Raw genomic sequence first — 26,867 nt, 5'->3', positions numbered from 1 at the left:
ATATATATATATATATATATACATCCAATCTTTTTGTATATGTACATAACTGCTCCAACACACATTTAATAAATATATATATATATATAACACGATACATTAACAAAATATATGATATACATAAATCGTTACATAAACACATGTGCAGTCGCACGGATCAAACTCTAGTTTCATTTAAAATGTTTCATTTAAAATACATATAGTTACCCTAATAAAAAATTGAAAATGACCATGCATATCTATCGTATAGATTCCTAATCTTAGGCATAACCACTATATAATAGTTTTCTACGTTAAACTCAGCTTTATAAACCACTAAATAAATTATATCAACCATAAATTGTCAACTTACCTTTTATGCATACTAGGAGCATAGTCCCCGCGCAAGCGCATGGCCGGATATGTTGTTGTTGGTGAGTTGTGTAGTTTTATGTACCAGATTTTGTTTTTTTTTTTGAAGTTTTATTTTTCTGTGTTGTCTATAATGGTGATGAATAGGCCTGAGACTTTTATCCGAGATCCGGATTCGATCCGAGATCCGATCCGGATCCGATCCGAGATCCGATCCGGATCCGATCCGAGATCCGATCCGGATCCGATCCGAGATCCGATCCGGATCCGATCCGAAAATCCGGATCCGATCCGAAAATCCGGATATCCGGAGAGGCCGAATCAGGATCCGGATAGTAAAATATTAGATCAGTCAAAGCTGAATCCGGATCCGGATCCGTAAATTTTATTAATAATTATTTCAAAAATAGTAATATTTATATATAAAAACTAATTTTATTTAATAAATTTTCATTTTTATAATGCTATATATAAATTTTATGTAAATTTTGTAATATTATACATAGAGATAATTAAAAACATTATATATATTTTTATTTTTAAATTATTGTTAATATTTTATATATATTAATATTATTTTTTATTTATTTTAAGGATCCAAATCCGGATCCGGATATCCGCCGGATATTATAATTTTTAGAAGGATATCCGACACCCAGATATCCGCGAACCCCGGATCCGGATAAGGATAGTAAAATTACGGATCCGCCGGATAAGGATCTGGATCCGGATATCTTAAAATTGCCCGGATACCCGATCCGTCTCAGGCCTAGTGATGAATGGAACATTGGAAGTCACACAAGTTGATTAGGTTGATATAAGAATCACAGTGAATTCATATGTTTTGATATTTTTATATTTTATCTTTTTTTAATGATTTGATCCACCATTACCGTTATTAGCAGGGGCCTAGGGCAATTTTTTTTCTCAAATGATCTCTTCATATAAGATTTCGGTATGTTCACAGAAAACTAAAATGGTAGATACAGTGACTATGTTTATAACTGAAATCTACAAAGAGAATCCAAACTAAAATCTAGAAAAAAAGATATATACGATCAAACTCTTTAGGTACAAGTATGTATGTAAACATATATAACACTAACTAATACATTTTTGTTATAAATCATGTGATGGAAGTCCATAACCGGCCCGATCCATTAGAGACCCAATCCGCAGGAGAGGGAGAGGAGAGAGAGTCGGCCAAAGAGAGAGAAGCGGCTACCTTGTGTTTTCCTTTTTCCTTTTCCCTTTGTGTTTATGATTTGTAATCTTTCCTTTTATCTATCTTGTAATTCCCTATATAAAAGGCACACTTTATAATTAATGAAATAAGAACTTACTGATTCCAATCCTAAGTTTTACAACACGTTATTAACACAAAACTCTAAAAACCCTAAAGCTAAAAACCAGAAATCGAAAACCCTAATCCTACCCGACGAACCCTAATCCGATCGTGCCTAACCCTAACCCGATCGCGTCTCTTGTTCCTGCAAGCATTCCCGTCTCAGCTTCATCCAATCAGCTCCAGCCCTAAGGCGTTCCTGATCATAGACGAACTCAGCCTCAGCTCTTGACCAGGACAGTTCGCGATCCGACATCAACAGCTCCCGTTCGACGATCAGCCGTTTGCGATCCGACAGCAACAACTCCCGTTCGACGATCAGCCGTTCGCGATCCGACAGTAAACAACTTGTTTCCAGCTCGCGTATAGATCGTTCCAGTTCGTGTTGCAGCTCGAGGTTCATTCTTTGGTGGTCCGGTTCATCAAACAACTAAGCTAAAGGTAATTTGAATTCTAAGAACATATGAATCGAATTGGGTTGATTGATAAAGAATGAAACCATAAAATATAATCTTTATGATAAAAGCCATAGGATAATAGATCAAACCCTAATGAGTAAATCGAAGCTCTAAAAGTTCGATCCCCAAACCCTAAAATCGAGATTGGTCTATTGATCAATTAAAATCAAAGCTTTAATGGTTTTGAATCTCAAATCAAATCCCTTTGATCTAAGATCAAATCGAAACCCTAAAACCCTAATTTGAAAGAATCAGTTTTGATTGTTTAAATTTGAATATTGATTGATTGATTTGATCACTTAGAACTGTTTCTAAAGATTGTTTAAACTCGAATCTGAATAAATTAAGATTGTTTGGCTTGTTTAAACTGAAACCCTAATAACCTAGTCTAGATTGTTTTAAAATCGAATCTGAAACTACATGCTAGGTTAATTGTTCTAGATCATACCTCGTGGCCGTGTGGCCTTGTTGCATTCATACCCTAATTGATCACAATTGATTGATTGCAAATTACACTTAGAACATTATTCTAGGAATGGTATTGAATTAAAATCAAGTAGCCGTGTGGCTTGTTCTTTTGCTTGGCCGAGAGTTTTGTTTGTATTGATTGCATCGTATGAACTGATAGAAACAATATATTTTAGGATTGCAATTACATGATAAACTAAATGTATAAGATTGAACCGATTGCATCCATAGCCATGTGGCTTACCTTGCATACATAGCCGTGTGGCTTAACTTGGCTGTAAGGCATAGATCTTGGCCATGAGGCTTGATTGATTGTTTAAACTTAAAACCTGTTCGTTTAAAACATTGAAACTATTCCTAAAAGATCTAAAAATATTAATCTATGATTTCAGATGTCGAAAATCAACAACTTTGATTTTGTTGCCCTAAATCTCTCTGGAGATAATTACCTTCAGTGGGCGCTTGATGCTAAGATCATCCTGAAATACAAGGGACTCGGTGAATGTATCACCGAGAACAATAATGCTAATGAAAAAGATCGATACAGAGCCATCTTGATCATTCGTCATCATCTAGCTGAGAGTCTCAAGGATCAGTATCTAACCATTGAGAATTCACTAGATATTTGGACAGAATTGAAATCGAGATATGATCACTAGAGAACAGTGATCTTACCAAAAGCTCGGTTTGATTGGACGAATCTCAGGATCCAAGACTATAAGTCTGTGGACGAGTATAACTCTGCACTGTTTAAGATTGTTTCTAAATTGAAAATTTGTGGTGAAAGTATTACAGATCAGGATATGCTTGAGAAAACCTTTTTCACTTTCCATGCAAGCAATGTGCTGTTACAACAACAGTACCGTGAGAAAGGTTTCAAGACCTATGCTAATCTTATTTCTTTTCTCTTGCTCGCTGAGCAGAACAATGAATTATTGATGAGAAACAGTCAGATGAGACCTCTTGGATCAGCTCCACTACCTGAAGCACACACGACAGAGGACAATAAAGAGTCCAACCACGTCCAAGGAAAAGGCCATCATGGCCGTGGTCGAGGAAAGTGGAACGGACGTGGACGTGGCCGAAGCTCCTTTGGCTGCGGGCGAGGGAATCAACATGGTAGAGACCATGGGCGTGACCGTGGCTCATTTGGAAGAGGTCATGGTCGCGGCCGTGGATCTTCATTCAAACCCCAACACTCGACCAAATCAGATAAATCCGTGTGCTATAGGTGTGGAATGAGTAATCATTGGGCTAAGACTTGTAGGACTCCCAAGCATCTAGTTGATCTCTATCAAGAGAGTTTGAAAGGGAAGAATCCAGAAGCCCATATGACCTATCAAGATGATGAACATGACTTCGATCATGAAAAGGACGATCTTATAGACTATGAAACTTCAGATTGTCTTAAAGACTGAAGATTGATTTCGACATTTGTAATCTAAATGTTGGTGTTCTTTGATTTGGTGTTTTTCATTTCTATGTTGTCATTCCTTTGAACTTAAAACTTAATAATAAATGAATGGTTTTTATATATGAAGTCTCTAAGTAACATCCTTTTGAATCTTGTTTTAGAAATGAACGAGAACAAGGATGTACTTGTTGTGGACAGTGGGTCAAGCCACACGATCTTAAAAGACAAGAGATACTTCATAAACCTAACTCTGAAAAACGCCAACATCTCCACCATTGTGGGTATAGCTAGTCTCATAGAGGGTCACGGCCGGGCTAACATCATGTTGCCTATGGGTACACATCTTGAGATATCAGATGCCTTGTATTCACCCAAATCTAAGGATTATCTATTATGGCGAAAGAATGATATAGAAGACCCTGAATTGGATAAAGACACTCACCCTTGGATTATGTGGTATATATAGAAAGCAAAAAATGATAAAACTACTCAGATGGATAGACAGAGAGACTCATTGGAAACTGTAAGACACGCGGAATCGGAATGTCTTGCTTGGTTTAATGCTAACGATAGACAAGAAGAAATACCATCGGTGCGACAATCTTTTGAACAATCTCAGAGAGATGTATGATAGATGGATCATGGACACATGACGCACTCTTCAATGGTTGTGGATGGACATGATAAAATTCTAGAGGAGAATTTCAACTTTTGGGAGCAAGAAACAATGAAAAAGAATTTAATCACGGTATTCGGAACTTGAGGCGCTATTATGGGCAATGGAGTGCATGCTACATATATCGACGTATCAGGATTTTGGCACCGATTGTAAAAACCTAATCTCGATGATTTAAGATCGAGGAGCATGGTCTATTGCTCTTTAACCTCTGGATAAAAAAAAAAGACTAATTACCTTTTTTTTTTTGCCTATTTCACAAATAACTATTTTTGCCAAATTAATCTAGACCGTTAATTAATTAACACAAAAAGAAAAAAAAAGATATTATTTTTATCTTTTAAGACATTTTTTTTACCGTACAACCAATAAACGTGAGTCATTAACGTTTACCTCTCGCCTCTTAGTCATTGTAAAAAAAAAAAAAAAGACTTTATTTACCTCTCGGTCATTAAATTTTTCTTTCAACTGAACTCACGTTTTAAAAAGTTAAAAAAAACCTACTACTATCAGATGTTTTGTTAAATTCAATACTAGCCGCAAGATTCAGGAAATAAGACACGTGTCAGTCTGGATGTAGCGGAATGAGCATCCATATTTTGTTTATATAATTTAAATTTATTCGTTTCATTTCCCTGAGTAAATCGAATAATTTATCGATCATTCTCTCTCTCCCAATCTGCTTCACTCGCCAAACCTCTTTTCTTCGCCGGAACCCTAGGTCCGCTCCATCAGCTTGAATTTTCCGGTAAGTTTAACCTTCTTGACCACCGACGCAACGGATGTGAGAGGAAAGATAGTATTGACGAGTTTGATATTGTTTTGGTGGAGCAGTAGATGAACGTGCGATTAGGGAACATCTGAGGTCGGTTTTCGTCGCCGAATGGAGGGAGGTAGCGTTTCTATACACTCGAGTTGAATTCATCTCTTTCACGGCTTTGATTTTTACACATGTTCTCTCATATATGTCAGGAATAGCCCCATGGATTATGATGACAGTGACTTTCAAAACCACAATCTCCATTTAGCTGGTGAAGCTAACACTAAGTTTCCTCCGGTGTCTCTTCCAAGGTTTGATTTTGACGAGAGGTTTGATAGTTTAGTCGAAACTGAGGGTTTTCTTGGTATTGAGGGTAACGAAGATAGTAACTGGATTGAGGATTTCTCTCGTGGAAGTAGTGGTGTAGTGTTTAGCTCAGCTGCAACAGAGTCTTGTGCCATTTCTAGGCATACTAATGTTTGGTCTGAGGCTACTTCGTCAGAATCCGTTGAAATGCTTTTGAATTCAGTTGGACAGGAGGACCAAGTCATTGTAAGAGAGAAAGATAATTCTATCAAGACTTCGGATGAGCTAGGCTGCACAATGGATCAATTGGAGCCTGGTCAGACAAACCTTGAGACTATTCTTTCCAAAGAGGAAACTCCCATCAACCCTTCTGTGGATGATACTCCAGGAGACTCCTCCTCTGTGTGCAAGACAGATGCTGGACAGGAACAGGTCCCGCTGAAAGATGACTCACCAACTCTTGTGCAGGAGGAGTCGGAAGATAATGCCATTTTGGCTTCAAATACAGCGGCTGTGCCTGTAGAGGTTGTGGATACTGCTTGTCATGATAAGATAGGGACTGAGACAACGGATAGTCTTCTTGACCAAACCGTTGCGGAAAATAATGCAGTTTTAGCTCATGTGAGTTCTGCTGGTCTTGATTCGATAGGAACTGAGACGACTGACAGTGTTCATAACCAAACCGTTACGGAAGAGGCATCCATGGAGGAAAACAGTGTCGTTTTACCTTCAGATACCGGGACTGTAGAGGCTGTGGATACTGGTGGTCATGGTAAGATAAGAACTGAGACTACTTATAGTCTTCTTGACCAAACACAAGACGAAGCCAACACAGAATCAAGGATGGAAATTGATTGTAGCCACGGAACTGTACAGACTGGGGTTTCTGCTAGTGGTGAGTTGAATAATCAGACCACTTTGCTTCCAGAGGTTTTCAATGATGAAAATGATATCAGCGACCACACTGCTAAGTCTGATTTGAAGGATATGGAGCTATCTGATGTCACGGTACTAGAAAGAGGGGACCAAGCTCTCTCTGCTCTTGAGGTAGCTGAACCAGACGTTTCAGGGACCCAATGCCAAGATCTTCCTGTCAGCAGTGCGAATACCAGCGCAACTGTTGAAGCATCTTTGGAACTCACTGGGGTATTACCAAATATAACAAGCAGTGAACATGAATCTACTTTTCAGACTGAGACACATACAGAGATACTTCGAGTTGAGACTTCAGAAAGTGTTAATGTTTCACAAATGGACTCAATGGTTGAATGCACAGATGGTGATGTGTCTAATAAGGGTGACAATAAGGAAGGTAGTGCTCGCATATCTTATCTCAAACAAAGCATGGAATTAGCTGTCAATGCCAATGATAGAGATCAGGATGCCAAGAGCTCTCAAGTCTTATCTGAAAGCTTTGTATCCGAGTCTGTTCGTTATGTTTCAAGAGACTCTGCATCCAAGCTGTTGGAGTCAAATTCTCAGTCTGACACCATTCCAAAAGAAAATCCAGGTAATTATATTGTCTCATTCTTTTGATATATACTTTTATACTCTTGGTTCTGCATTTTTTTCTTCATTTTTTTTTTGGGGGTTTAGTACGTACAATTGATATATCATTAATTATTTATTTATAAACCCTCTACATGTGTATGTGTATACATTTTATTTCTCAGGGACTATGATTGACATTAAAGAATGTAAAGCCTTTCCTCTCAAACCTGAAGAATCGCAACATCTAAGCCAAGATGGAGCTTCTGCTGTCAGTCTTACATCTTCAGTAGATTTACATATGGTGACTACATCATCTGAGGCTAATGAGCAAGTCAATTTCTCTGTAACCGAGAAGGTTTTATCTGGCGAACCTGAAAATTGCCAAACTGTTTCACCTGTGGAAGCAAGTAATTCCGGGATTCATATTGCACAACAACCTAGCAAGCATACTGAAGATACTCAGCAAAGTACACAATTTTCGATGGTTGTCCTACCTCTGAAGGGGCAAAGGATGCAGTAGATGCTGATGCCGCTGGACAAGTTTTGCCTCAGCAGTGCGAGGAAACAATTTTAGAAAAAAATCTAACAGAAGTTGTAGACGTCCCTGGTAAATGTTTTTTTTTTTTTTTTTTTTTTTTTTTGCGTAGTATTTGCACGTGCTCTTTTCTTTGTATACTGTCGTTCCGTTAAGACCTTACCATATTTGCGTTTCCTTAGAGACTCGGTCAATTCTGGACAAGGATGCCTTAAATGAAAACCCTAAAGCTAGCTCCTTGGCTAATCTTCGGAGTGAAGCTGTGGCAGATTGCCAGGAAGAGGATAAGACTGCTGCATCCGGTAGGATTATGACATCTGCGACTTCTGTTTCATACCCCGCTGGTGAGTTTGTATGATCATGTGAAACTTTCTTTCTAGCAGTTTCTTCTGATTGTTTTAGAATGGTTTATTTAGAAAGATACCTGTTAGGTATGTGAATATTTGTGAATTCATACAGATCCGGATGCCAAGAGCTCTCAAGTCTTATCTGAAAGCGTTGTGTCTGAGTCTGTTGGTTATGTTATAAGAGACTCCGCATCCAAGCTGGTGGAGTCAAATTCTCAGTCTGACACCATTCCAATAGACAAATCAGGTAATTATATTGTCTCATTCTTTTGATATATAGTTTCATACTCTTGGTTCTGTATTTCTTCTTCTTCTTTCTTTTTTTTTTTTGGGTTTAGCGTACAGCCGGTAATTGCATACAAAATTGATATATCATAATTACTTATTTATAACACTCTACATGTGTATGTGTATACCTTTTATTTCTCAGGGACAATGATTGACGGTAAAGAATGTGAAGCATTTCCTCTCAAACCTGAAGAATCGCAACATCTAAGCCAAGATGGAGCACCTGCTGTCAGTCTTACATCTTCAGTAGATTTACATATGGTGACCACATCATCTGAGGCTAATGAGCAAGTCAATTTCTCTGTAACCGGGAAGGTTTCATCTGCCGAACCTGAAAATTGTCAAACTGTTCCACCCGTGGAAGCAAGTAATTCAGGGGGTCCTATTGTACAACAACCTAGGAAGCAGACTGAAGATACTCACCAAAGTACACAATTTGTCGAAGGCTGTCCTGCCTCTGAAGGGCCAAAGGATGCAGTAGATGCTGATGCCGCTGGACAAGTTTTGCCTCAGCAGTGTGAGGAAAGAATTTTAGAAGAAAATCTAGCAGAAGTTGTAAACGTCCCTGGTAATGTTTTTTTTTGGCCGTAGTATTTGCACGTGTAGTCTTTTTTTGTATATTGTCGTTCCGAAAGACCTTACCATATTTGTTTACCCTTTGATGGTTTGATTTATGTTGAAGTAATCTCTTTTCTTTTGCGTTTTCCTCAGAGTTTCAGTCAGTTCTGGACAACGATGCCATAAATGAAAACCCTAGCGCTAGCCCCTTGGCTATGACTGCTGCCGGTGGGATTATGACAGCTGCGACTCCTGTTTCACACCCCACAGGTGAGTGTATATGATCATGTAGCAGCAAGAAGTTTCTTCTGATTATTTAGAAAGGTTTATTTAAAAGATACATATTAGGCGTGTTTCCACGATATAATCAAATAATCTGTGTAAATTTTAAATAAGAGAATGTGTCTGTAAAAAAATGCATTACCATATAAAAATATGACTAAGTTTTACCGGTCTTGATCTGGGACTGACCAATGCTTGTCATTTCCTTTTCTAGATTACTTTGAGTTTGTGGAATAAAGGATGTCACTCATCGAAAACATATACTACCCTGTCTCTCCGACGTCCGATCTATTCTCAACATAGTTTCGGACAAAGGTGCTGTTACATTATGTTGTTATCAACGTAGCATATGCTTTTGTTTATTCAGATAGTGGTGGGATCTCTCTAAATCTAGCTTAGAGAAAACAGCTGCGACTTCGAAAAGTCTCTAAACCCAGGCGAACACCTAAATCTGCAGGAAAAGAGACTTCTTGTGTAAAGGGGGCTGCCCAGTTGCTGTTAATCAGAATTCTGATCAAATCAGAGAAACTCTTCAGCTCCTGTTCTTACAAATTACCGGATATGAATTCTGCATGTCGACCTTTCACTGACTCCCAGCAACTACGTAAGATTTTTGACGGTGGTCTGATGTACTATGTTACTTACGTGCTCTTAAGTTTTGTTGAGTCAGGAGACTCAGGCGAATAGATTGACATCTTACTGTCTGACAAAATGTTTTGTTTTTTTTTCTCCCGTTACCCAAGACAGCACCCGATGAAGCGTATATGATATCTGCATTTGGTGGTGCAGGTTATTATTCTCTTAACCTATTGAATGAGAAAGGCACTTGGAGAGCATGGCGTGGCGTGCTTGTGCTGTAAGGGCTCAGAGAATGCGTGTTTCTAGTCCTGAAACGCCATTGCAATCACGTGCAGGTTTCTACTTCGATTTATTCAGCTCTTATGGTTATATTTTATTTCTCAGCTCTGCTGCTGTTTGCATTCCGTAGCTAAATACCCGAAACTGCATTTCCAGGGAAGACAGAGACCCCGTCAATGAGTCACACCAGTAGCAAAGCGAGTTCAGCGACGAAACCCATAATTCCACTCTCATCACCTTTATGGAGTTTGTCAACTCCCCTCGAAACTTTACAATCAAGAAGCATTCAGAGAGGTTCAGCTGCTGCACCACTGCCTTCTTCATCACATGCTCATCAAGCTGCATCGGTTACGAATATTGGACATAATACGGCTTGGATGTCCCCTCTCCCTTACCCCAACCCGTGGCTTGCTTCTCCGCAGACCAGTGGGTTCGATGTTGGTTCTCGTTTCCCGTTTTCCCGATCACCGAATCTGTAAAATTGACACCCACAAAAAGAATCGTCCTTGCCTTACTCTGGCGGTAAGCATGTTCTGAGTGGAACTTCTGGCAATATTTTCAAAGGGACACAAACACTTGAGCCAGCCAGTACAGTTGTAGCACCTGCTCAACACTCCACTGGGACGAAATCAAGGAAACGGAAGAAAATGCCAGTCTCTGTGGAGTCTGATCCAAGCATTTTGAATTCGCTACAGCAGACAGAAGTAGTTGTCTCACCTCTTGTTTCTATATCAACACCTGTACCTATTACAGCTGCTCCGGGTAGTCTGACTTCTAACGCAGGCACCCTGCCCAGTGTTGATTCCATCTCTGCAGTCCCTATGAACCTGGTATCTACGTTCCCTGGAAAGAAAATGAAATCATCTTTGCAATCCCCAATTTTTGGTGGTAACCTTGTATCTGAAGTTAAGCAGAGATCTGTGTTACCGGCAGATACCATTGATAAGGTTAATGAGGCTAAGATGCATGCAGAGGATGCTTCTGCTCTCGCTACTGCAGCCGTTAGTCACAGCGAATACGTATGGAAGCAGATAGAGCAACAGAGGCATGCTGGCCTCCAGCCAGAAACTCAAGGCAGATTAGCTTCCGCTGCTGTTGCCATAGCTGCTGCCGCTGCAGTGGCAAAGGCTGCAGCTGCCGCCGCCAATGTCGCAGCTAATGCGGCATTTCAGGCAAAATTAATGGCTGAAGAAGCATCTCTTCCTAGTGTTTCTTATCAGGGTAATGAACTCCACAAGTCAAATGATGTACTAACTCAAGGCCAGGGTACCCCTGCTTCTGTCTTGAAGGGTGAAGGTGCAGTGGTCAGCTCCAGTCCGTTCCTTAGTGCTGCCAGAGAGGCGGCTAAGAAGAGGGTCGAGGCTGCCACAGCGGCCACCAAACGAGCTGAAAATGTGGAGTCCATTGTTAAGGCAGCAGAACTAGCATCAGAGGCGGTTTCACAAGCTGGAATACTTGTTTCAATGGGTCATCCTCCGTCGCTCAATAAGCTGGTGGAGGTGGGTCCAAGTAATTATTGGAGGCAGGCTCAAGAATCTGAGAAAGTGCAGCCTTGTAAAGTGGGTGTATTAGAAAAAGAAACTGAGACTACTAGTGATAGAGGTTTTGCTAGTCCCAGCACTGCGCATACTGAGTTGGATGGCTCCGCGAGAACAGCTGATGGTCTAGGTCTAGGTCTAGGTCTAGGTCTAGGTCTAGGTCTAGTTTCTGCCACTGGAAAGAAAACAAATGGACAGAAAGGTCATATAAGTGCAGACGTGGCTAAACACACTGCTGGAGTTTTCGAGCCAGAAGTTGGGTCAAAATCTTCGATTGACACCCAGACTGAAAGTGAGCAGATTATGAGAAAAGCAAACGACGAGTGCATCAAGGAAGGTTCTCATGTAGAGGTTTGTGCTATGTTTGCATATATACACTTTCTATAGCAAACTGCTCGATGCTGGTTGTGTTTCTTTTTGTAATGGAGATAAAAAATTTCTATGTAGGTTTTCAAGGAAGGACCTGAATTAAGAACCGCATGGTACTCTGCCAATGTATTGAGCTTAGAGGATGGGAAAGCTTATGTGCTGTTCAGTGACCTTTCTGTAGAACAAGGTTTATTAGTTGGCCATAAATTTTTTTTATGTTAGTCCTTGCAGTGATCTGTATTTGATCGTTATCTCTCATTTACTTTACATATTGCTCCAAGTGTATGATATATATGTAACCGTATATAATCACCCACTTTCCATTATTATATTTTATGCATGTGCAGTACTCTGTTAGTTGATCCGATTCTTTTATCTCTTATCAGGAACAGATAAGCTGAAGGAGTGGGTAGCCCTCAAAGGTGAAGGTGATGAGGCCCCGAAAATAAGAACTGCTCGTTCTATTACTGCCCTGCCATATGAAGGAACCAGGAAGAGGCGCAGAGCTGCCATTGGGGATCCTGTTTGGAAACTTGGAGATAGGGTAGACTCGTGGGTTCATGACAGGTAACAGCAATGAGCCCACAACACAAAATCTGTATTGTTTTGAATTTTCCGTTTTGTGAAAATCCTATTCTATTCATTCCACTAACTTTGGAAGCTTTATCTATGTGTTTTGTTCTCTTTTAGTTGGTTGGAGGGTGTTATCACGGAGAAGAACAAAAATGATGAAAATACAGTGACTGTGCATTTTCCAGGTTCGTAAAGACGTGTGATGAAGATATCTCATTTTCATGTTCTAAACTGTTTCTCTTTTTCTTTTTGGCAGCACAAGGAGAGACTTTGACTATCAAAGCTTGGAATCTTCGTCCTTCTCTTGTATGGAAAGATGGAAGGTGGATTGAATGTTCTACTTCAGGAGAAAGCATCAGCTCGTCACATGAGGTACTATGACCCTTCTGTGAAGCTAGAAGCTTCGTGTTGGATACTTTGCTATTTTGAATGACTCGAAAATTTGAATTGCAGGGTGATACTCCAAAGGAGAAGCGTCCTAGACTAGGAGCTCCAGCTCCTGTGGGTGAAGGAAAAGACACGAAAATGGAAACTGCCGTTGATCCGGATTTAGGTAAACCGCCTCAGACTGGTGTTCTTGACCTCGGTGTTTCAGAGACTACATTTAACATCGGGAGAAAGGAGGGCAATCCTGGTCCACTCCGAATGAAGAGAACCGGTTTGCAAACGCAGGGAGCAAAAGTGATCTATGGTGTCCCTAAACCTGGAAAGACAAGGAAGTTCATGGACGTGAGCAAACATTACGTTTCAGAGGCGAGCAATCAAACTCGGAAACAGAAGGAACCAGCTAAGGCTGTGAAACCAATTGTGCCCCAAAATCCAGGACCAGGGAGCTGGAGATTGCCTTCTAAACCGAGAGAAAAACAGACAACAACAACAACGAAGCCCAAGACTTTCAAACCTGCGCCCAAGACCAAAGAGAAGCCGGTTGCTGCACCTAGGATAATTCCCCGCAAGGACTCTCGTAATACAACATCCTTAAATATGGAATCTGAAGATGCCGTTGGTCAGAGTGGAGAGAACAAAGGTCCTGCATCAACTTCCAGGGATCCAGCCAAGGGAACAGGGGAAGAGCAAATCACATCATCTTCACAAGGCCAAGATAGTTCCTCCTCGACCACTACTGGGAAAGGGAAAGTGGCTCCTACTGCAGGGAGGTTACCCAAGATTGAAGAGGCCAAGGCGTTGGATGATAATTCTTCAAAAGCATCAGATGGAATGGAACCACGTAGGTCTGTCCGCAGGATTCAGCCAACTTCTAGAGTAAGTATACAGGACATTACATTCATTTCTATATGGCAATCGCTTTAATTTACTTTTGAGTTTATGTGCGCTGCTCTCCAGCTACTTGAAGGTCTGCAAACATCCATGATGACCTCAAAGATTCCTTCCATGTCACACAGCAGAAGTCACCAAAGTCAAAGGAAACAGTAACTCTAGAGGTGATGTTCTATAGTGTCTAGTAGTAAAATGACTTGGAGGCAACTATATTGAGCTAACACTATATAGATTTTGTTTTTGGCAGGCAAGTAGGTAATGGAAGGAGCAAAAGCTAAGAAGAAGAAAGAGGCAGTCTCTGCTGCTGTTAGGTTGTCCTAAATTTAATATCGAGCTCTGAGAAAAATACTTTCGTTGTTGGCTAGGGGAGAGATGATATGTTATTGTAGGTGTGATTATGATTTTTAAGTTAGATTATATCTCAGTCTGTGTGACTCAGAGAGGTAAGACAACTGTTGTTTGAATAAAACAACTGTTTTATTATTGCCAAGTACCGTCATCTTCCCTGACTCCCTTTCCTCTTATCATAAGTATAGTATGATGAAAAATACATTTGTTTCACATTTATTAAGATTATGATATGCAGCTGAATTATTACACAGTTGCGATAATTGATTAGTTTTATTGCAATACAAAGAAGCTGTTACAGGAATGAATCATCATCATCATCAACCAGTTGAAGCTTTCTCGTTCTTCATGATCATATGGAAGGATTTGACTTTGTCTTCCTCTACGATCTCTCTGAGAACATCGTCTTCAATCTTTTCAGCTTGCCATTGTGACGGGTCCTCTACAAATTCTTCGCTGAAAATCATACTTGAGACCCACTCTTTCCACGTCGTCCTCCTGTATTTGTCTTCCTCAAGTGTTCCTCTGGATAAGAGCTGGTAAACGTGCACCACTTTCTGCTGTCCTGGTCTGAACGCGCGTGCTATTGCTTGCTTTGTCTTGGAAGGATTCCACTCCGAGTCAAGCATGATCACCCTCGAAGCAGCAGTTAGACTGATCCCTTCTGCACAGGCTGTGATTGAAGCCAGCAGAACACGAGAAGGACCTCCATGCTCTTCAAATTTGTCTATCACTCTGCCTCTGTCAAACAGCTCAAGATCCCCTGTTAAGGTAAGGATCTCTCTCCCTCTCTTCCACCTGAACACATTCTCAAACAGCTCAAGAAACAGGCGGATCGGCGCAATGTTGTGGCAGAAGATGAGGATTTTCTCCCTCTTGACCACCCTAAACACGAGGTTGAGCACAAACATGACTTTGGATCCTTTCTTGGCGTCATGCTTGAGCTTCTCGATCTCGAAAAGCTCCTCAGGGTTGAAGAACTTGGCGCAACACGTGGAGGTTTTAACCAGCCAAGGATGGATAGCTGCTAAGGTTATGAGAAGCTCCAGTTCCAGGGGATAACCATGGTAAGTCGACATCACCGTCTGAAGTTTTGTAAGAGTCTTGTGCTGTAAATCTGTGGAGTTCATCAACAACGTGTAGATCTGCAAACCAGGAAGAACATCACCACTTCCGCTTCCACTTCCTTCATAGTTATCAATGAAACCGCTGGTCATGTTCCTCAACATGTTAAGACCTTGCAACCGCTCGTCTCCAACTTTTGTGTCAATCTTCTTGGCTATAATGTCAAGGAAGAACTTCCTCGCTCTGTTTTCAATCAAGTGAGGCGCCTTTTGAACAGTTTGGTTGGTATTGAACTTCTCGTCCAACTCCATTAGAACCTCATGAATAAACTTGGGTCTAGCCAAGCACAAAGTGTTGAAGTACTCACAGAAGTTGTTCTGAAACAATGTACCAGACAGCAAAACCCTCAAGTCAGTGTCAACTTTCATCAAAGCCTTGCGCAATCTCGACTTGGTACTCCTCGGATTGTGTCCCTCGTCTAGAACCAGAAGGCCCGGAGATTCTCTCAGTACCTTAGCCATGTACTTCCTGTGAGCAAACTTGGAATCTTCTCTCATTAATGTTAGGAACGAAGTGTAACCCATTACAAGAACACTAGGCTGGGCATGCCACTTCTGAATCTTGTCTAAACAGTCGATAACATGACTAACATCTTGGCTCGGTTTTGGAATCCCTTTGAACTGAATCTTGTTCTCTTTGGCTACACAGTAGGTTCTACGGCCATGGATCAAGTGAACGGGAACTGGAATCTCCCATTTGATGAACTCCTTGTACCATGTGTACAATGTTGTTTTGGGAGCAAGAACCAAGGGCCTCTTCCCAGGGAATATCTTCAAGTAGCTTGCGAGAAAAGCTATGATGAGAAATGTTTTGCCTGCTCCTGGGGTATGAGAAACCACGCAGCCACCTATCTTATCTGAACTCGGATCCATCATGGAGGGAACCACTGACCCAGCTAGGTTTCTCCAGAGAAACTCAAAAGCTTTCTTCTGGTGCATGTGAAGTTTTCTCCTAAGCTGTGGTATTAGTGACCAAACGTTCTCGCTTTCTTCAGGTGAAGGAACCTCTAAGGTAGCAACAGGCATAGTGAAACTGCGTCCCTCATCTCCGTCTTGTTTCACATTAGTGTCAATGTCTTCTTCGTTGATATGCTTAGCCTCTGTGGTCCATTTCTTTTGTCGCGCCTGACGATAAAAATGCACATGATTAGAACACTACTGGTTACAAAAAAAAATGCATCTTCCAGAGTTTCACTACTTACAAAAGGTGCAGAAACATCTCTTATCTCCGATCCTACATGACCACATAATTTGCAACACATTCCTATTTCTTCATTCAGTTCATAATCATGTTCACAACCACTTGTCGCTTTCTGGAACGCCTCATTATCCACTCTCAACTGAAATTTTCAAAATCTTATATGAGTTGAAAAAACGCAAGAAATCAAATATTTCCAAAAAAGAACATTACCTCACTGTCATCAAGAATGTAAGAAGAAGCCATACATAGTTCCATCTCCCTCCACAACATCTCATTCTCTGACGTCTCTCCCTCACTATCATCATCCTCACTCGACCCGTCTTCATCTTCCACTGTAGTGCTTGTGGGGTTCTTTAACGCTTCCCATTGCTCAACAACACTGTTTGTCTCCTTCTTGGCTGCAATTGTGGAGTCAATATTACTCATGTATGATTCTATCAGCTTGTTATAAGCACCTGCGCTCAATGTTCTCCTCTTAAATATCTGCGGTTCATCAGAATGTCCGGTTTTCCCATAACCGGACCTTGTCCGGGAGTGTGATCCTGTTCTTTTTTGGACCGAGGACTTGCTCATGTTGTCAATCCAACCCAAGTCAGATTCCATCTCATCCATTTCAGACAACATCTTCTTCTTACCGTATTTAGAAGGTTTACTACGATACCTATCCATCTCATCTATCAAATTGCTTCCAGAGAATCCACCACTACATAAACTGTTTGCATTGAAACCAAACTGTTCCAATGGTATAGGGTCAAACACTGGAGTGAAGGGGATTACTGAGAGCTCGCGGCTTCGACCACTTCCATCTCTTTTCTTCATCTTCATCATCATCTTCTTCTTCCTCGCTGTTTTGTCTACCAAAACAATCTCACTTTCCTTACGTTTACTGAATCCCTTTGTGTTGCTCTCTTTCCCAAAGAAGTGTGATAAGGGTAAGTACAAATCATCATCTGAATCTCTATCATCATTACTATCTTCATCATCATCTTCTTCGTCATCAGTCCATGTGCTGTACTTATATGGCATAAGCCTTACCCATCCATCCTTTGAATCTGGCTGAACCCCAGAGAAACCATATCTTTCAGGCCTCATGTTTCTTCTCTTGGATCGTCGCAGCTCCATCACCTCCTCCTCTTCTTCACTTTCCTCCTCCTCCTCTACATGAACATAATCCAGAGCAAGAGTAGTATCATCCTCATCTGGATTGAATGTAACCACCTTTGACAAGTAAACTCCATCTTCCACCGTTATATTCATTGCACTCAAACAAGAACTACTACTACACTCTTCATCCGTCATAATCAGATACACCATCTTGTTTTGGATAGTTTTGATATGGAACACAGTGTTTTTCAAGACTGATGTAACAAGAAGCCAAGAAAGATCAGGCATGAACTTGCCGAGTGTAAGCCTTGTTTTCACTAGTGATGCACTGTCCTCGGAGTATCTCCATCTGTAGAACCGGTCCACGCTTTGTTCCTTTGGAAACTTTTGGAGAATGGAGATTTGGTCCAGTCCCATGACCACAGAAGCTCTATTCATCCTATGCTTCTCCGAACTGATGCAGCCTTGGTCTATATAGATGCTGACGTAGAACTCACACAAGCACTCAGGTTCATGAGGCTTCCTCTCTATGGATACAATCTTTGCATCAACCCATACCTACACCACACACACACACACACACACACATACAGAATCTCACAACAAGAAACCAAAATGCGCAAGGGAAGTAAATGTATATACATACCGGCTCCAAGTCATGCTCTGGAGTCACTTCATCTTTCTGATAGAGAACACAAACATCAACACCGTGCCGTAGAAAAGTGGTGCAGTCGATAGTAGTGGCCTTTCTTGATCTAAGACGAAGCCTTTGGAAAGGTTTTACATCATCCAATACATGCCCGTTCTCAAAAAGTCGCATGGTCATCGATCCACTCTCGACTCTTAAGTACTCCACTGCCTTCCATGTCCCTGAACAGAACACCTCGAAAGCTGCACACACAACAAACAGATGATGATGATGATAATAAATCACTTACTTCACCTCTAAATGCAGAACATTTTTAGGTAAACTAATGGAAACATATAAAGCATCTTACGACATGGATCAAACGTATGGTTCAACTGATAGTAACGCTTTCTCTTCATGTTTTCAGTCACATACAATCTCCTCCTGCAGTGTAACAAATAAAATAGAACAGTCAAAATATGAAACTCTCACATATAAAGTTTACCACCAAACAATCATAGAATCTATCAACATTCATCGACAATTAAAAAAAAAATAAAAATTGCATCTATCACAAGATGCAGACTTATATATATATGTAAATAGCTTCATCATAAATCATGATAAAAAGCTCCAAACTTTATATTGAAGTACAGACAAACCCCAAGATCTTTCCGGAACAGAGAGTCAAAAAGAAACAGAACATATGACATGTGCTTGAAACATGATCATATTGTTTATGTGGACATAAACCAACTTTGTGTTATGGTTTCTGGAAAGAGACAAACAAACGATGTTGCTCAAAAAAAAAAAAAGACAAAGAAACGATGATCATGTACGGTACAGACAAAAATCCAGATTGAGAAAAAAAAACACAAACTCATCATCATGATAATATATGTGGTGTAAAGGATCAGAGCACAGAATCAACCAATCACCACCTTGTGAGTGAAGTGAGATGGAGTTTGTGGGATTGACCAGAAGAGGAAATTAGATTAAAAGAAAATGATCAAAATCGAAAAGGACGGCGAAGAATACAATACCACACACACACTCGCTCAGAATCTCGGGCAGTGTGTAACTTTTTCTCTCTCTCTTTTTGCATGAATTTGCGCAGAATCGATATAAAGTGATGAGAGATAAAAAAAAAAAAGGTGAGATTGAAAGTGACTGAAGAGGAGTGTTTTATGTAAGGACCGATGGCAAATTCGTCATTTCACAAGACCTGCTTTAAATTTGGGAAATATACTCCTTTGACTATATATTGGATTTTCTTCCTAGATTGTTAGATTTCCTCGTCGGTAGATTTTTTTTTCCTTGCTTGGTAGAGAGAGGGGATCAGCTCAGCTGCCACCGTTTCTGTCAAAGTTTTCATCATTCTCACATGTTACTCAGCTGTAGACTGTCACTTTTAAGTGGTGGACGTCATGAGCCCTGATCATCCCTAAACCTAATGACTTTAAATTTTAATATAAGGTACCCAGGACCTCGTAGTCCAGTGGTACTACCTCCGGGAGGGGAGGTCGGCTGTTCGACTCGCAGGGAGGGGGAGGCGTGCCCAGGGCCCGTAAAAAGGTACAGGCAAAGGCTGGCGCCGGGTCTAGGTGGGGGGCCGCAAAGTCAACACCTGGTTAATCAAAAAAAAAAAAAAAAAAAGGTTCGTGACAAAAAAAAAAATTAATACAAGGTTTTTTTTTTTGTTTTTAACTACAAAAGTAGACAATTGGTTGTATTACACACACGAAGAGCTACTATAAATTTTTATATAATGTGTTTAAATAAAACACACACGAAGAAGAGCTAATATTAATTAAATAACTCGATACGCTTTGCCAAAAAAAAAAAAAACTGAATATGCGTAAAACCTCCTACTAAGGATGAACAAATAAACCGAGTACCCAATGCGATCTGATAAAAATGAATCTGAACCGATCTGAACCCAACGTAAATAGCGAATGGATCTTGTTTTATGGTATTTCGGACTACGGGTATTATCCGATTCAAAATCTCAAAAAGAACGTGTATTCAATTTCTAATATGAATCTAAAATACACGAAGATATTATTAAACATCTAAAATAATTATCTATTACATGAAGGTTGATGGTTGAAAGTGGCGGTTGAGGCTTGAAATTTTTAGATTTTAATTTTGTTTTCATTAAATATATTTTTTTCATTTCATGAGAACTTGTTTTTTTCGTTTTATGATTTCATTTATTTGGTTTTCTTTCTATCAATAACTATATTTACCTTTTGTTTGATTTTGAATGATCACATTTGATATTTTTTTCTTATTTTTGAATCGATTTTACTAATGTTTTGGTTACAAAATAGGTACAAATCAAATACTTTAAAATCGAAGAACCAATTTTACTTATGTTTTGGTTACAAAATAGGTATAAATCAAGTACTTTAAAAATCGAATAACCAATTGGAACCCGAACCCGAAAATACATCGGATTGTACCGGTTCTTTGAAGATTTTCTAACCACAATCCGAATCCGAACCGGTCCCGAACCGAACTTTCACATAATCCGAATAGGGCTGATTTGATAAACCCAAACAATCGAGACCCGATTGGAACTCCGAATGCCCGAGCATACCTCTTACGACGATAGCATTTGTTGCTTGAACTTCCAGTGCTAGCCATACACTCATCTCATCGTCATTTTCTTTCTCCATCTCGTCATTTTCTTTTCCCATATTTACCTAATCTTCCTTCAAAACTTTTTTGAACGATTCTCTTCATTTTCTTTTACCATATTGATTACTACTTTCCAAATATGTTTCCTTTCTTTCTTTTTTTTCTTTTATCAAATCCTAATTTTTCGAAGACCTTGAAACTTTTACAATTCCTTTTCTCTGATATATCAGAAAGATTTACCGGTTTCGAATCTGAGGTTTTTGGGTACAACGAAAGAATTTAGAGGAAGACAACATACAATGTTAATCAGATCAGTGAATAAATGTACAACAATTTAATGTATGTGTATTACTGTTTTAACATCTTCTTTTTATATATAAAATACATTTTGAATCACTTTCGGAGGGTCCACGTCATCAATTCGTGCTCTGTCGAAGCGACACCTGTCCGTTTTTAAAAACTATGTGTTTCATTAAAAGGAGTCAGAGATTTTTATGGACTACGTTTAGTTTGTGGGCTTTTGGCTTTTGGCTTTGGCACAATTAACCCAACTCCATAGCAATCAGCCCTAACTACCTTTAAACGCGTCTAATGGAAAATTAGAGTTCATCTCCGCTCTTTGTTCTCCGCCGTCGGAGAGATTGATTTGCCGAATTCGAGCTGTCTGATTTTATTTCTAATCAAGCGAAATAAACTTATTCTCTGAGAATGGCTAATTCCAAAGCTTTTCACTCTGATTTGAAGTTTGTTTGTGTTCTTCCACTGTTGAGAACTCATGTGAGTTGATATGCTCATCCTAGATCTGTTCTTGAACTCTTGATAATCATAATGTTTAATTATTTCGGCTACATGTATAATCTGTTTCTTGATTCTGATAACTTTCAAACTCTGTTTCGACCATTGTGCAAGACACCGTTAGTTCTAACCGGCTTCCAACCTTCTGGCCTCATCACCTCAGTGTGATCAAAACTTCAGGCTTTCTGACTCCTCCTTATTGATTTTGTAACTCTTTGGTGAGTTAACCTAACCTGTTTATTCATTAATTTCCGGTTCCGTAATCGAAGCGAACTGATTGGGCTAGCAAACTCGAGCACACATCCTCCTCTTATTTGGTTATCAGTGTATTCGGATGATATATTTAATATTCATCTTCGCGCATACAGGAAAGATATGCCAAGGTCGATACTCTGTCAATATCCGATCTTAATGAGTTTATCATCACTGCAGGTAATACATCTAACCTTAATAGTTTTTAAACTTGCATGGGCGGAACTATGGATATGATTCTGGTTATGGTTGATGCTCAAGATGTTCTTATGAGGTTTTTTTTGTGGAGCAAATTTTTAATTGGATTGTGCATCGTAGATAAGTGTATGTGAAGTGTTTCTAGGACTAAAATTGTAATTGATAAATTTCTTACACAATCCTATTGGTTTTTTTAATTGTTTTATCGCATTGGCTCAGTTAAAACTAAAGGTAAACATATAAACAACACATGTTTTTCCACAAGTAGCAAAGGCCGGATATAAGATTCTGAAAGCTATTTACATTTCGTAATTTGGTTAACAGTACTTTTGTTTACTTCTTCTTTGTTGCTTGATTCGTTATATATCTATCTACACAGGAACAACAAAGATCAGACTGGAGGATGTTGATGCAACTTCACTCACTCTGAATCTTGGTTCAGAAGAAGAAATGTCCTCACCGTCACCAGGAAACATCATTCATTACCGTGTATGGCATCGTAAAGGCCACAGAAAGATTACAGAGGATATGAATTGTGCATTGGTGTCTCCAAACACAAGGTTTGTTATCTCTAGACTAACTCCAGCTACAGAGTATTTCTTCAAAGTTGTTTCCTTTAGAAGCATCAAAGAGACGAGAGTAGAGAAAAACCAACATCTCTACAAAAACATCTCAAGAGAGGAAACAAGTTCAAGCACAAAAGAAAAAAAGTTGGCAAAGAAACTGTGTCTGGAGAAGGCGGGTTAAAGACAGCTGAGTTGGCAGGTCATGTCAATACAGATTTCAGACCGAAGTTTCTGACTTGGTATGGCTTACACGCCAATGCCGATGAGAAAAACGTTGTGAAGGCCTTCGTTAACAGGCTCATCGACGATTCACCAGCTCTGGCTAACCAGCTCATTTGCACATTCTCTGATCTCATATAAAGAAACGTTCTGCGGTTGGTGGTTGCAATGCGTCTGATGGATTCATATTTCATGGTTTACTTTTATTTGCTTTACTTTCCGTTTGTCTTTTTTTGCATTTATCAGAACATATTTTATGGAACAATAGATTTTGATGACTGGGTGATTTGAAAAATAAACAGAGACTTCGAGCTATCCATGATTGTTATGTTTTAGGTGGGACCAAACCATAAACCATAATAATTTGTTTTTTTTATCTCAAACAAACATGCAATTTTAATGTACTATATAATCCCTTAGATAGTAAAAGATAAACATTATGACCTTTGAACTATGACATGTGATTTCATCACCAAAATGATTCTTTGAAAATTAGGTATTATGTTGTTTCATTAAACTACCCATATAATTGATTATATGAAAAAACAAAATTTCTTAAATAAAACCTACGGAATTACATTTAAGAAGTTAGAATATATGAAAATTAGGATTTAATGGGCTCCCGTCTCTTTGGCCTACAAAAATATTTTAAAAGTTAGAATATATTAAAAAAAATAATTAATTAAAATATTTACCATATCCAAACAGACACCGGCGTGTGGATTTTTCTTAAATAAAACCTACGGAATTACCTAATGTGATAAAAATATATTTTAAATTAATGATTTTGAATAATAAAGATTTGATAACAATTTTTGTATCCTCTATATCATTTTTGTTCAATTTTACACACTAAAATAAATTAATCAATCATATTAACCATATAATTAAAATTTAGATTTTTTCGTATATGTTATATTTTGAATTTTCAAAAATAATTATAAATTTTAGAAAACTACTATGGGTGTCCGCGCTTCGGCCGGAAAAGTTCTATTTTGGTGTTCAAAATCTTAAGCTTTATATGTTTTTGATATACTTTTGGTTATTGTTTGTTATGGAACATGTTTTGTGGTATTAAAATATGTTGCCCATTATCATCCATTAGTTTGTTGTTTTTATTTTGTGAAAAAATTACAAAGAGTTTGGTGAAAAGAATCGAAGTCGAAGTAGTGGGCAGTGTCGACAGGGGTTGTTAATGGTGACCCTCTGTGAGGAATATGTACATTATATATATAGATTAACTGTGTAATATCTTTTTTAACCAAAAAATATAGTTCAGAAATGGAAACATCATAGTTAAGTAGCTAGATGTGCATGCTAAATATATAAAGAGGTTTATCAAAAAACAATTTAAAGAGGCAATTGCATAAATTAAATGTTATAAATTATACAGAGGTGATGGTATAGGAAAGTTAAAAAAGAACTTTACAATTTACTTGGATCTGCACACATAGAAGTTCCACAAAAGACCGCTGTCCAGAATTTTTTTTAAATATACGATTAAATATTTAACCAGTGATTTTTTTTTTAATTGTAACATTGAGAGTTTTAAATATCTCAAAACCCTTCAATTCAGATCGATGACTCTAAAAATCAGTGTATGAGATTAAGTAAGAAAATCTATACTTAATCTATACAAGAATTAATATTAGGGTACAAACAATTTTGACATCGAAACAAAACCGCAACAAGGACTGAATATTGGCAAACAACAACTGTGCTAAAGGTATCTTTTTGCCATAGTTTTGTAATTTTTTATGCACATGAGAACATGAGTAATGCATGAAATTTATTGATCGCCATGAACGACAAACAGACATATCTGGAGCTGACAAATGTTGGAGACAGATCAAACCTTCTTTACGTGACGTCTTTATATTGAAAAAGAACTATTATGGAATCAATATCATCTTTATAATGCCACCCAAAAAATGTCATCTCAATAATCTAGAAAATCGATTCAATGATTGCTATTACTATAAACAAATGGAGAAGTTCTTGGAGTTGGTTTTGCTGTGTCTAACAAGTGCCTTCACTCATCGACCACTACTCAGTTTTCATATTTTCCAGTTTCAGTGTTTTCTTATTTTGATTAACTCATTTTTGCTACCTTCTTTGCATTCAATATAACAATCTACATTTAATAAGAAATACAACTTGAAATAATCACCACTTCCACTCCAATAGCATGTAGAAAGACTATGATATCATAAGAAAAAGTAATTACTCTTATAACATATACAAAGAAAGACATGCAGTCCCAAAAAAAATTCCAACATAAAAATGACACACACATATTCTGCAGTACTCGGATAGTGACGGTCTAAAGCATAAACGCTGGTCGTCTTTGTTCCACTTTGACAGTATACAACTATGTGTACATAGTTAGCTGAACCATAAGAAATCATATAAATTCATAATTTAACATCACTCATATAAACAGTTCATTCTAACCCAAAGAAACATAGTTATCTCTATGAAACTTATTGCTACCTTCAAGCTTAAGAGACTGTCCAGCACAAACATAACAAAAAGAATCAAAAGTTCAAAACAAAAGATCTGTTAACTTGACAACTCTCTTTCTTTATCTTTAATCTCTAATATCGTTGTCACTCAATCATAACCTGTTACCAACACTATCTATATACATCAAAAAACTATTCACTCAAATTTAATACATAAAACCCACAACCCAATCTTTCCGCACCCAAAATATTACAAACCACAAAAAACGAACCAAATATAACTCCCACAACTCTTTAATATAGGAACAACTATTGTATATAAGCAAAATATTTATTTTATCACATATATCCCTTTTTACCTAAAATTTTCTAAAAGACAAAAAATCATTTCATACACGGCTCTTGCAAATGCAAACGTAAAATATAAACCACAAAATCATACAAAATAATAATCTAGATCAGAAATAAAATATATCCCGCCCGCAGGACGGGCCGACCCTAGTACTACATATTTGTTAATAAATTTTAATTATGATTAAGTATTAAGAAAATCAATAATATACATAATAAGGAATATTAATTCTTTGGCATTAAACAATGTATAAATTAAAAAAAAACATTTAACATGTAACAAAAATATTTATCAGCTAAAAAACCATGTACCAAACAAAACGTATAATCTACAAATCATGTATCTAACCAATCATACTACATGTTTTGTTAACAAATATAACTAAGTGTAGTGTTACAAGAATCAATAACTTACATAATAAAGCATATTCATTCTTTGGTATTAAACAACATAACTAATAAAAACATGTATCGTATAACAGCTAATATATCAGCTAACTAATCATGTATTAAACAAAATCAATCAGTTAACAAACCATGTACCATGTAACCAACCATATATCAGCTAATGACACTTATTTGTAACATTTAACCAACCTCTTATATCGTAACATCTAAAAATGTATTAAAAAGGTGATATAAAACTAAAACATAAATAATATCAGGTAAAAAGTAAAATTTTGGTTAACATAAATGTTATTCATATCAAAACATAACTTCATGAACTAGCTCGCGTCTTCTGCGGCTTCAACAAGTTCGTTGGTTTTGATCTCTCAACAAAAATGAACTCTAGGATGATCATGTTGGAACACATTGGCAACATTCTCTTCTTGCACATTGACGCAAAATGTTACGGTTGATGAAAGATATGCTCGTTTTCGATCTCACCTTCTCGTTTTTATGTTGGGTTGGTTTAAGGTTAGTTTAGTCTAACCCAAACGTAATATTATAACGCAATGAGTTTTGTTAAATCACAGTTTTAAAAATCAATTACTTATGTGGAAATAATTAGAATTAAAAAGTATTCGTAGTTCAGTGATAAATGTTGTTAGTTTAGGTGGTGTACTGGTGAGCATAA

The 26,867-nt window shown here is 38.3% G+C and overlaps 1 protein-coding gene, 1 long non-coding RNA gene and 1 pseudogene across 7 annotated transcripts; 2 read left to right on the top strand and 1 right to left on the bottom strand.

The window, feature by feature from the left end:
* Nucleotides 1-5,328: 5,328 nt before the first annotated feature.
* LOC106359615 lies at nt 5,329-14,378 on the top strand (annotated as a pseudogene). Its single transcript, XR_007327894.1, has 17 exons — nt 5,329-5,460; nt 5,547-5,605; nt 5,685-7,288; nt 7,452-7,876; nt 7,987-8,148; nt 8,264-8,398; nt 8,582-9,007; nt 9,151-9,273; nt 10,069-10,193; nt 10,294-12,026; nt 12,123-12,231; nt 12,431-12,611; nt 12,735-12,802; nt 12,874-12,989; nt 13,071-13,880; nt 13,962-14,059; nt 14,143-14,378. The product of XR_007327894.1 is annotated as an uncharacterized LOC106359615 (transcript).
* Nucleotides 14,379-14,433: 55 nt separating this feature from the next.
* LOC106436900 (SNF2 domain-containing protein CLASSY 1) lies at nt 14,434-19,440 on the bottom strand. 4 transcript variants are annotated; one of them, XM_048766153.1, is made up of 6 exons: nt 19,344-19,440; nt 18,671-18,744; nt 18,319-18,563; nt 16,779-18,230; nt 16,570-16,707; nt 14,434-16,492 (listed from the first exon to the last, which is right to left on the bottom strand). In XM_048766153.1, exons 1-6 carry the CDS (start codon nt 19,403-19,405, stop codon nt 14,564-14,566), a joined length of 3,900 nt encoding a protein of 1,299 aa, XP_048622110.1. In that variant the 5' UTR covers nt 19,406-19,440; the 3' UTR covers nt 14,434-14,563. The 4 variants fall into 4 exon arrangements, with proteins under 4 accessions (XP_048622110.1, XP_048622112.1, XP_048622113.1 ...); XM_048766155.1 differs by having other exon boundaries at nt 19,242-19,433; XM_048766156.1 differs by lacking the exon at nt 19,344-19,440 and adding an exon at nt 19,181-19,275.
* Nucleotides 19,441-20,703: 1,263 nt separating this feature from the next.
* On the top strand, nt 20,704-23,288 carry LOC106436899. Of its 2 annotated transcripts, XR_001287195.3 has the most exons (3): nt 21,490-21,956; nt 22,107-22,170; nt 22,568-23,288. It is a non-coding gene; the product is annotated as an uncharacterized LOC106436899 (long non-coding RNA). The 2 variants fall into 2 exon arrangements; XR_007327735.1 differs by having other exon boundaries at nt 20,704-22,170.
* Nucleotides 23,289-26,867: the final 3,579 nt, after the last annotated feature.

This window comes from Brassica napus, chromosome C8 (genome assembly GCF_020379485.1).
Source record: "Brassica napus cultivar Da-Ae chromosome C8, Da-Ae, whole genome shotgun sequence".
In the NCBI taxonomy this organism is placed as follows: domain Eukaryota; kingdom Viridiplantae; phylum Streptophyta; class Magnoliopsida; order Brassicales; family Brassicaceae; genus Brassica; species Brassica napus.
The sequence above is the reverse complement of the archived record's forward strand: the minus strand, read 5'-3'. Positions and strand labels throughout refer to the sequence as shown.